Genomic DNA, 12,066 nt, shown 5'->3' on the forward strand with positions numbered 1-12,066 from the left:
TTGGTGACTCCAGTTGTGGGTTGTTGCTAAACATTAGCATATCATCAAAGCTCCTTAACATGTATTACCATAACATCTGACAAGAAATAGGTGGCTGTAGTTATTCATGGCAGCGGTGTCACAATAATGTTAGGTTTATTCTTCCCTGGTCGAATCCTTAAAATTAGAGGATTGAAACGGCATAAAACACATCAGGGATTTGAAAGTTCTATTCAAGTTTATTTTTCACCTGGAGAATCATGTCAAGATGAGCCTGCAGGACGGGTACCACATGAGGGAGAATGTCTTCCCTGTAACACACAGCGTTGAGATTGCCTGCAATGACAAGCTCAGTTCGATGATGCTGTGACACACCGCCCCAGACCATGACGGACCCTCTACCTCCAAATCGATCCCGCTCCAGAGTACAGGCCTCAGTGTAATGCTCAGTCCTTCGACGATAAACGCCAATCTGACCATCACTTGGTGACACAAAACCTCAACTCGTCAGTGAAGAGCCAGTCCTGTCTGGTCCAGTGACTGTGGGTTTGTGCCCATAGGTGACGTTGTTGCTGGTGATGTCTGGTGAGGACCTGCCTTAGAACAGGCCTACATTCCCTCAGTCCAGCCTCTCTCAGCCTATTGTGGACAGTCTGAGCACTGATGGAGGGATTGTGCGTTCCTGGTATAACTCGGGCAGTTGTTGTTAACAGTTACCTATCCCGAAGGTGTGATGTTCGGATGTACCAATCCTGTGCAGGTGTTGTTACACGTGGTCTGCCACTGCGAGGACGATCATCTGTCCATCCTGTCTCCCTGTAGTGCCGTCTTAGGCGTCTCACGGACATTGCAATTTATTGCCCTAGCCACATCTGCAGTTCTCATGCCGCCTTGCAGCAAGCCTAAGGCACGTTCACGCAGATGAGCAGGGACCCTGGGCATCTTTCTTTTGGTGTTTTTCAAAGTCAGTAGAAAGGCCTCTTTAGTGTCCCAAGTTTTCATAACTGTGACCTTAATTGCCTATTGTCTGTAAGCTGTTAGTATCTTAAAACCTTTTATAACTAGGGAGCAAGTATTTTCATTTTTGGATTAAAAAACGTTCCCGTTTTAAACGGGATATTTTGTCACGACAAGATGCTCGACTATGCATATAATTGACTGCTTTGGATAGAAAACACTGACGTTTCCAAAACGGAAAATATATTGTCTGTGAGTGCAACAGAACTAATGTTACAGGCGAAACCCAGATAAAAATCCAACCAGGAAGTGCCCCATATTTCGAAAGCCCTGCATGCCAATGACTCCTTATATGGCTGTGAATGGGCTACGAATGAGCTTATGCTTTCTACGTATTCCCCAAGGTGTCTACAGCATTGTGACGTCTTTTTACGCATTTATGTTGAAGAATAGCCGTAAGGGAACACATTGAGCAAGTGGTCACATGATGGCTCCCGCAGAAAATCTTGCGTAAAGTACTGAGGTAGCCATTATTCCAATCGCTTCTAATGAGAAACCAATTGTCCAGACGGATATATTATCAAATAGATATGTGAAAAACACCTTGAGGATTGATTCTAAACACAGTTTGCCATGTTTATGTCAATATTATGGAGCTAATTTGGAAAAATGTTTGGTGTTGTAGTGACCGCATTTTCCGGTTGATTTCTCAGCCAAACCGTGAAGATCAAAAGGGAGCTATTTCGCCTACAAAAATAATATTTATGGAAAAAAGGAACATTTGCTATCTAACTGGGAGTCTTCTGAGTGAAAACATCCAAAGTTCTTCAAAGGTAAATGATTTAATTTGATTGCTTTTCTTATTTTTGTGAAAATGTTGCCTGTTGCTAGCAGAGCCTAGCATAGCATTATTCCATGATACACAAATGCTTGTCTAGCGTTGGCAGTAAAGCATATTTTGAAAATCTGAGATGCCAGTGTGATTAACAAAAGGCTAAGCTGTGTCTCAATATATTTCATTTGTGATTTTCATGAATAGGAAAATATTCTAGGGGTATTTATGTCCGCTGCGTTATGCTAATTAGTTTGAGGCGATGATTACGCTCCCGCACGCGGGATGGGTAGTATCAAGAAGTTTAACGACTGTTCCACAGGTGCATGCTCATTAATTGTTCAAAGTTCATTGAACAAACATGGGTAACAGTGTTTAAACCCTTTACAATGAAGATCTGTGAGGTTATTTGGATTTTTACGAATGATCTTTGCTGAGTTTAGTTTTATTTAATCACAACCTTCTATAGACTTGGCAGACGAGACTGATGTGACATGTAGGTAAAGCATTGACAGGAGCAACACATGGTATATAAAAAGTTATGTCTATGACAGTTTATAGTGAGGAACAGGTATGCTACAATTAGTACTGAACAAGGACAACATTCAGACTGCTGTTGAATTGAAAACCCAAGAGAAGAGTCTTGCCTTTCTGGTGCATTTTGGTTGTATCAAATTCTCCTTACCTCTTCTGTTGTCGCCATCCCTTTATCTGATTCCTGCAAGGCCTCCAACACTATACGGGGTACCGAGTGGCGCAGTGGTCTAAGGCACTGCATTGCAGTACTAGAGGCGTCACTACAGTTCCGGGTTCAATCCTGGGATGTATCACAACAGGCTGTCATCGGGGGTCCCATAGAGCGGCGCACAATTGGCCCAGCGTTGTCCGGGTTAGGGGAGGATTTGGCCGGGGTAGGCTGTCATTGTAAATAATATTTTTTTCTTAACTCACCTCCTAGTTAAAGGTTAAATGTAAACAATATAAAAACATTCTAATCAACTTGATGAAGCTGAACTTCCAGTTTAGCGTTGAGATGTGACGTCACGTTCTGGCTCTGCGTAGGCAACCTTGTTGACATAAAGATTATAAAAGTAGCGCATATCACATGTATATTTAACATTTAAATGTTTATATATTTTGACTGTACAGTATTTTAGCCTGAACCTAATCTGAACAGAATGAAAATGTCAGGAGGTACAGTGGACACAGTGGAGGTGGTGTGGGAAGCTGGAACCAAAGCCTAATTAGGAGAGCTTGCACTGTACATGACTGGCACAACACAGAATATTAGATTAGGACTTATTTGAACCTCCATGAATTCAGATGACACGACTCTATATAAGGCTGGTGAGTCCTGTGATGTCCTCATAATTATCTATAATGTCCCAACGGAGGTGGGTGTGAGAAGTAAGCAGGACCATAGTCTATTGTTTGATGGGCAGGACAGTCCATCTTCTGAAGGGCGCTACATGGTCGATGACACTCCCCCTCTAGGATGATCGGTGGTTCCCCCAGTCAATCGTGTGATGGACCCCATGGGAGCGACACTCCTCATCTAGGATGATTGGTGGTTCCCCAGGACGTACAGGGGACCTTAGTCCATCATGTGATGTGCGCTGTGGGGCCGATGACACTCCCTCTCCATGATGATTGGCGGCTCCCTCAGCAGCAGATCGTCCGCCCCCAGGGTGGAGCTGTGCTCGGAGTTCACAACGTTAGGGATGTTGAAATGGGACAGGGACATTGCCTCTCTGTGGTCAGTCCGGTTCCCCCCCAACATGGCAGCCCCTTGCAGGGCACGGCTGACACCTACTTCCATCCCCACCACTACCCCCTCCTCTGGGCTGCCTCGCCCCGGCCCCTGGACCAGCCCTCCTCTGGGTGCTCCCACAGCTCCTGACCCAGCTCCAGGCCTGGACACCCCCTGGGCCTGTTCCTCATTGATGTAGCAGTGGAAGAGGGAGCGGCTGAGAGAGGAGTCCAGTTGTAGGCATGGCCGGTTGTCAGGGTCTGCAGGGGAGCGGAGGTCCTCCACACAGCTGGTCAGACGAACACGCTTCTTACAGGGCTCAGCTCCTCTAGATGGGGGACATTTGAGGACCAGGAGTGTATTAGAAGAGAAATGGGTGTGACTACCTCACAATTAAAAGTGAAAAATAAGATGCCTTAATCAGAATCAAGGAGGATAGGGAGAGGGAAGAAAGAGACATGGATGGTAGGTAAGAGAGGAGAGGAAGATACATGGATGGTAGGTAAGAGAGGACAGGAAGATACATGGATGGTAGGTAAGAGAGGACAGGAAGATACATGGATGGTAGGTAAGGGAGGAGAGGAAGATACATGGATGGTAGGTAAGAGAGGACAGGAAGATACATGGATGGTAGGTAAGAGAGGACAGGAAGATACATGGATGGTAGGTAAGAGAGGGAAGAAAGATACATGGATGGTAGGTAAGGGAGGACAGGAAGATACATGGATGGTAGGTAAGAGAGGACAGGAAGATACATGGATGGTAGGTAAGGGAGGACAGGAAGATACATGGATGGTAGGTAAGGGAGGACAGGAAGATACATGGATGGTAGGTAAGAGAGGACAGGAAGATACATGGATGGTAGGTAAGAGAGGACAGGAAGATACATGGATGGTAGGTAAGAGGACAGGAAGATACATGGATGGTAGGTAAGAGAGGACAGGAAGATACATGGATGGTAGGTAAGAGAGGACAGGAAGATACATGGATGGTGGGTAAGGGAGGACAGGAAGAAAGAGACATTTTTTTATATATTTTTTTACCTTTATTTAACTAGGCAAGTCAGTTAAGAACAAATTCTTATTTACAATGACGGCCTAGGAACAGTGGGTCAACTGCCTGTTCAGGGGCAGAACGACAGATGTACCTTGTCAGCTCGGGGGTTTGAACTTGCAACCTTCCGGTTCCTAGTCCAAAGCTCTAACCACTAGGCTATCCTGCCGCCCCCAACATGGCATGGATGGTAGGTAAGAGAGGATAGGGAGAGGGTTAAGAAAGAGACATGGATGGTAGGTAAGAGTGGACAGGGAGAGGGAAGAAAGAGACATGGATGGTAGGTAAGAGAGGACAGGGAAAGGGAAGAAAGAGACATGGATGGTAGGTAAGAGAGGATAGGGAGAGGGAAGAAAGAGACAGGGAGAGGGAAGAAAGAGACATGGATGGTAGGTAAGAGAGGATAGGGAGAGGGAAGAAAGAGACGTGGATGGTAGGTAAGAGAGGATAGGGAGAGGGAAGAAAGAGACATGGATGGTAGGTAAGAGAGGATAGGGAGAGGGAAGAAAGAGACAGGGAGAGGGAAGAAAGAGACATGGATGGTAGGTAAGAGAGGACAGGGAAAGGGAAGAAAGAGACATGGATGGTAGGTAAGAGAGGATAGGGAGAGGGAAGAAAGAGACAGGGAGAGGGAAGAAAGAGACATGGATGGTAGGTAAGAGAGGATAGGGAGAGGGAAGAAAGAGACATGGATGGTAGGTAAGAGAGGATAGGGAGAGGGAAGAAAGAGACAGGGAGAGGGAAGAAAGAGACATGGATGGTAGGTAAGAGAGGACAGGGAGAGGGAAGAAAGAGACATGGATGGTAGGTAGATGGTATCATGTATTCCCTTTTGGGGCGTATGACTTCATTCATGCTTAAACAAACAAGTCTGGATTGAATAATCAATGCATGTTTGGAAAGAGCTGTGTGTTGCGTGTCCGTGCGCTAATTCTGTGTATGTTGGCGCTCCTGTGTATATTGGCTCAACACTATATTCCTATCCCCTTAGCGGGTTTCTTTATTTTTTGGCTTTAGCTAAGCTCAGTATATAGCTGCATTGAAGCAGGCAGAGAGAGAGAGGAAGAGAGAAAGCTGAGTAAATGGATGTCATGGCGTTGGACGAGAGCAGTGGAGCGCTGTGGTCAGCAGACCTGGGAGTTTAACAGGCTTGGCCCTGGTGGGGCCCCTTGAGGCCCCCTGACCTCCATTACTGAACACAGCAAGACAATTAGCTCCTCTACTCAGCAGCCAGCACTCATCAGCTCTCACATTCACTTAGGACCTAATAGGCTATGTTTAGACAGGCAGCCCAATTCAAACATTTTGCCCCAGTTATTGGCCTTTTGACCAATCATATCAGATCATTTCACATCAGATCTTATTCAGAGCTGATCTAAATGATAAAACTACCAATTAGTGAAAATAAGATCAGAATTGGGATGCCTGTCTAAACGTAGCCATAAAGAAGAGAAGCCTGATGTGACCTCAACACGCCCATCCACATGCACACAACCATGCACGTGCACGCACACAAGATTCAAGGGAGACTGATGGGTACCATTTACTTTTTCATTTGTTGTTATAGTCACACACACAGAAACACATTTCCAGCCTTAACTAGTTGGTCCCATTAAATGCATTAACTGCCATCCTGCTTGCTGTGCTGTGGTCCTGCAATAGATAGAGCCTGGGAAGTATCAAGGTAGAGCAGCATGCTGATCAGTCACTGATCTCTGCAGGCTGTTTGTTTTCATCAGCAAGCCAGTGAGGTCTGTCTGGAAGGCAGTGAGGTTTGTCTGTAAGGCAGTGAGGTTTGTCTGGAAGGCAGTGAGGTCTGTCTGTCTGGAAGGCAGTGAGGTCTGTCTGGAAGGCAGTGAGGTCTGTCTGGAAGGCAGTGAGGTCTGTCTGGAAGGCAGTGAGGTTTGTATGTAAGGGATCACAGAGCTGAGCCTGGCAGAGATCCACTCCACACACAGACTCACAGGCTCAGCTCTCTGGCAGCAAATGAGAGAGCTGTGACAGCTGCCACACACACAGTCACAGGGATACGGGTGGTTCAGAGAGCAACATAAAACATTCACAGGGGAAAACTGAGCTTAAAGAGTCCGTTTAGAGAGAGTTGAGAAAGGGAGAGTGGTAAGAGAGAGAGAGGGGATGAAGCTCCAAGAGAAAGAGAACTCAGACACCGCATGCAAACAGACTGCATCATCACATTGCCGTACAATAATTTCTATGCAATTGTTGCAATCTATGCACGGCATCACCACAATCAGAATCACACAACATGGAAGTGTTATTCATTATCTACCAGCCACATGTCAGGTGTGTGTAACATCAGGCTACATCCCACAACGGTATTATAAATCAAATCACCAATAGCAATATAATACATAAAACTTGAAAGGTAACACTATATTTGACACCGAGTCATAACAGGTTTATGACAAGGTCATAACCATGTCATAATATGTAATAACAGCTGACATAACTTGTCATAACCTGGTATAATATGATCATAACACTGTCATGATAAAACGTATATAGACCTGTTGTGTTATTTTATGGCTGGTTATGACACATTCACAAGAGTGTCAAAACCCACAAAACCTACCACACAAGGCAAAACATTCCATTATACCATATGCTACTTGTCAACAGTGTTTTTATGTTATATATACAGTACAGTACCAGTCAAAAGTTTGGACACACGTACTCATTCAAGGGTTTTTCTTTATTTTTACATTGTAGAATAATAGTGAAGACATCAAAACTATGAAATAACACATATGAAGCATGTTGTAACCAAAAAAAGTGTTTTACAAATCGAAATATATTTATATTTGAGATTCTTCAAAGTAGCCACCCTTTGCCTTGATGACAGCTTTGCACACTCTTGGCATTCTCTCAACCAGCTTCACCTGGAATGCTTTTCAAAGAGTCTTGAATGAGTTCCCCATATGCTGAGCACTTATTGGCTGCCTTTCCTTCACTCTGCGGTCCAACTCCTCCCAAACCATTTCAACTGGGTTGAGGTTGGGTGATTGTGGAGTCCAGGTCATCTGATGCAGCACTCATCACTCTCCTTGGTCAAATAGTCCTTACACAGCCTGGAGGTGTGTTGGGCCATTGTCCTGCTGAAAAACATAATGATAGACCCACTAAGCGCAAAGCAGATGGGATGGCGTATTGCTGCAGAATGCTGTGGTAGCCATGCTGGTTAAGTATGCTTTGCATTCTAAAGAAATCACTTAGTGTCACCAGCAAAGCACCCCCAACACCATCACACCTCCTCATCCATGCTTCACGATGGGAACCACACATGCAAAGATCATCAGTCCACCTACTCTGCATCCCACAAAGACCAAAAATCACAAATGTGGACTCATCAGACCAAAGGACAGATTTCCACAGGTCTAATGTCCATTGCTCATATTTCTTTGCCCAAGCAAGTCTCTTCTTCTTATTGGTGTCCTTTAGTAGTGGTTTCTTTGCAGCAATTGAACCATGAAGGCCTGATTCACGCAATCTCCTCTGAACAGTTGACATTGAGATGTGTCTGTTACTTGAACTCTGTGAAGCATTTATTTGGGTTGCAATCTGGGGTGCAGTTAACTCTAATGAACTTATCCTCTGCAGCAGAGGTAACTCTGGGACTTACTTTCTTGTGGCAATCCTCATTATAGCCAGTTTCATCATAGCACTTGATGGTTTTTGCGACTGCTTTGAAGAAACTTTCAAAGTTCTTGAAATATTCCGGATTGTCGTTTCTCTTTGCTTATTTGAGCTGTTCTTGCCATAATATTATGGATGTGGTCTTTTACCAAATAGGGCTCTCTTCTGTATACCCCCCTAACTTGTCACAACATAACTGGCTCAAACGCATTAAGAAGGAATGAAATTCCACAAATGAACTTTTAAGAAGGCACACCTGTTAATTGAATTGTATTCCAGTGACTACCTCATGAAGCTGGTTGAGAGAATGCCAAGAGTGTGCAAAGCTGTCATCAAGGAATAGGGTGGCAACTTTGAAGAATCTCAAATATAAAATATATTTGGATTTGTTTAACACTTTTTTGTTTTCTACATGATTCCATATGTGTTTTTTCATAGTTTTGATATCTTCACTATTATTCTACAATGTAGAAATTTGTTTAAAGAAAAACTATTGAATGAGTGAGTAGATGTATCCAAACTTTTGCCTGGTACTGTATATATATTTATTTATTAACGTTGTTAAATTATTATTGTAATTGCACACACATTGATGTCAGACATGCACCTACCCCAATGCTCTGTTGTTGACAGGGATGAATGCAGGAGCAGATTTCAGGAGCAGGACAAGCCACCCTCTTTTGGACTGATGACTGATATAAGGGCCTGTAAGTGATAGTCTTATCTGGCTTATATGACAATGATGGTCATAATGCTTCTTCACTTTGTCGTAAAGTGTATTGTCATAGTCCATGTAAAGTGACACAGGATGGTCATAATGCTTCATGACAGTGTCATAAAGTGTAGTGTCTTAGTCCATGTAAAGTGACACAGGATGGTCATAATGCTTCTTGACAGAGTCATAAAGTGTATTGTCTTAGTCCATGTAAAGTGACACAGGATGGTCATAATGCTTCTTGACTTTGTCATAAAGTGTATTGTCTTAGTCCTTGTAAAGTGACACAGGATGACTTAGTCCTTGACAGGATGGTCATAATGCTTCTTGACAGAGTCATAAAGTGTATTGTCTTAGTCCTTGTAAAGTGACACAGGATGGTCATAATGCTTCTTGACAGAGTCATAAAGTGTATTGTCTTAGTCCTTGTAAAGTGACACAGGATGGTCATAATGCTTCTTGACAGAGTCATAAAGTGTATTGTCTTAGTCCTTGTAAAGTGACACAGGATGGTCATAATGCTTCTTGACAGAGTCATAAAGTGTATTGTCTTAGTCCTTGTAAAGTGACACAGGATGGCCATAATGCTTCTTGACAGAGTCATAAGTGTATAAGTGTATTTTCTACAAGTTATTTAAAATATGATGAAAAAAACAACTGTAAAGAATTAATTACAACAAAAACAAAGGATATAAGAGAAACTTTCAAATGAAAGGAAACTTTTTGGCAGGAAAACAAACTAATTTGAATAAATGTAGGTTTTCACACTATTATGTAGGTGTCATAACCAGCCATAAAAAACACGATATATGTCACAACAGGTGTAAATATATGGGTCATGACAGTGGGCGTTACCACATAATTGCATAAATGTATAAACATCCTAAACTTTGATCTTGTAGTTTTTCAAGTAAATGTATTGACCTGTCAAAAAATGTATTGATGCTTCCCATAAACACATAGTTGAAAGCTCTTGTTCGACAGATGAGCTGCAGCGGTGCGGCTCGCCTACCATTGAAATGATTGGACTTCCACCGGAACGCATACAGTTTACCGCAGTTTGTTTGCACAAGGCTAGAGAGAGAAACAGGGCTTTGTGGGAGGGGGACGAGAGGGAGGGACCACCAAGGGAGAGATCTCTGACTGAAAAGGAGAAAGAAAGAAGGATTAAAGCAGAGCAGAGAAGAGAAGAGAAGAGGAGAGAGAGAGAGAAAAAAAGAAAAGAGGGCCGCTGATAATTAGAATCCTTTACTAAGATGGCATCAAACATCAGAGTGCACTGAGACTGGGAGGGATAATTGTCTCCTTTACATAGAGGAAAACCAAGAGACACTCTGAACCAGACGCTCTCTGTGGTGCTGAAGAAGAACTAACCACAGCCTGTGTAAGGCTCTGCCACTAACACGCCTGGTGCTGTCCATGGTGCTGAAAAGAAAGTACCACAAAACTTGGAATATGAACAGCCACACTGCCAATGTTATTTACCTGGTGTGATAAATAATTATGCATGCTAAGAGACTGTCCATGCTGCTGAACCACTAATAAGCATGGTGCTATTCATGGTCCTAAAAGCACCATGAAACTTGGAACATGGACCAGTCACACTGTCTGCCATTTACCTACTGTGGAAAATAATTGTGCACATGTTAAGAGGCACTGGAACATGGTGGATTGCTAAGTAATTCATTTGATTGACATGTGATGGCTGGTTGATAAGGAGACTCACTCGGGATGTGGAGCTCCGGTCTTGGTGAGAAGCGTCAGGACAAAGAACATGAAGATGACAAAGACAGCCAGGCCAACCCAGAAGCCTATCACGATGGAGTCTGCAACACAACAAGACTTGATTGACAGCTCAAATATTTGTTTTTGTTCCAATGTATAAGGTCATTATATCTACAGCATGACAAAAACAACATTATTTTAAGCACAATGAGATGGAGAGGAGGGGGAGAGAGAGAGGGGAAGGCTGTGAAAATGTATTATGTCTAGACGGGGTGACATTGATTGGTGTATGTTATTGTAGAGGAAAAATAAAGTTATTGATTGTGTATGTGTCTAATGTTAAAAGGCTGACACACATATAGGCCTAAACACAGAACCCCCTTACTTAGACACTCAGCACTGACATGCTTATACTACTCTGCAGGGTATACAGTCCAAGGCAGTTCCCCCCTCCTCTCTCTCTATAGCTCTCATAAACCACACACACCCTCTACTTATTTGTCATTACGAAGAATATCTGCTATACTTAACTTTAACTTCTAGCCAGAAATATGAATGTGACGCAATGAGCCATGGCAAATCTCACGTATAAATACATGCACACATGATTTAATCACAGTTCACTTCTACAATAAAGTAATAGATGCGTAACGCAGAGAAAATGGGTGAAAGCGGCGGAGGGGCAGCACAGGACTGTAAACTGAGATCCTGTACTTACATCGGTGCGCTTTCAGTCCCTCGAACGAAACAGGCTCATCATCGTCGTAATATTCATACGTCCACTTGTAGTCCGGGTCCGGAGCGTTTCCGCCTGATAGATTTGAGTGGTTAAACTCAGACATCTCAAAATAGATCCAAGAGCGCAGGCGGACTAAAGAAAAACAAAAAAGGTGAACGTTAAGTGAGACAGTTTTAATCCCCAACACCAATAAAATAAAATAAATCTAGCGAAGTAGGCGAGGATTTCTGGAATTGACTCTCCGTTCAATAACACGGTTATTATATGAGGCATACTAAACTTCACCACACGCAGCTATGTGCTTACACGGTGCGCGCTCTCTCTCTCTGGATTCGGAAGGAGGGTGCGCCTGTCCATTGACATCATCTTGAATTGCTTTCGGACTCGTGCGCTTGGCTTGGATGCGCAGAGCAATAATGAGTTGGAGGACGGTGAAATGGAGAGCGGTAGGTAGGATATGTGGCCTACACTTTTTTTTTTTTGAAAAAAGGGACTGCGATGTGGAGTGATCTTATCCATCAATGAAAATATTTATGCAAAGGCACTAGTGGCTTTAAATATGTTCTGGATCTGTGTTTTGGAATACTGTCAATAATCCATCATGTTCAAAGGTCAAACATATGCTATTTTATTGTCACGAAGCCAGAGTGAAATTAAAGCAG

At 43.3% G+C, this 12,066-nt stretch overlaps 1 protein-coding gene across 1 annotated transcript; it reads right to left on the minus strand.

Annotated features, from left to right (window-relative positions):
- Positions 1 to 2,269: 2,269 nt before the first annotated feature.
- On the minus strand, positions 2,270 to 11,711 carry mrap2a (melanocortin 2 receptor accessory protein 2a). Its single transcript, XM_035749171.2, has 3 exons — positions 11,384 to 11,711; positions 10,667 to 10,766; positions 2,270 to 3,846 (listed from the first exon to the last, which is right to left on the minus strand). The coding sequence occupies exons 1-3, from the start codon at positions 11,505 to 11,507 to the stop codon at positions 3,363 to 3,365; spliced, it is 708 nt and encodes a 235-aa protein (XP_035605064.1). The 5' UTR covers positions 11,508 to 11,711; the 3' UTR covers positions 2,270 to 3,362.
- Between the last annotated feature and the right edge of the window lie 355 nt (positions 11,712 to 12,066).

The sequence above is a fragment of the Oncorhynchus keta genome, chromosome 34 (genome assembly GCF_023373465.1).
Source record: "Oncorhynchus keta strain PuntledgeMale-10-30-2019 chromosome 34, Oket_V2, whole genome shotgun sequence".
Classification (NCBI taxonomy): Eukaryota; Metazoa; Chordata; class Actinopteri; order Salmoniformes; family Salmonidae; genus Oncorhynchus; species Oncorhynchus keta.

What these genes read in the sequence shown, in the direction of transcription:
- mrap2a (XM_035749171.2), bottom strand. Translation starts at nt 11,507, where the DNA reads ATGTCTGAGTTTAACCACTCAAATCTATCAGGCGGAAACGCTCCGGAC. An exon ending in GGGACTGAAAGCGCACCGAT is followed by an intron (nt 10,767 to 11,383) that starts GTAAGTACAGGA and finishes GTTGTGTTGCAG; the next exon opens with ACTCCATCGTGATAGGCTTC. An exon ending in ACCGGAGCTCCACATCCCGA is followed by an intron (nt 3,847 to 10,666) that starts GTGAGTCTCCTT and finishes TCCCCCATCTAG; the next exon opens with AGGAGCTGAGCCCTGTAAGA.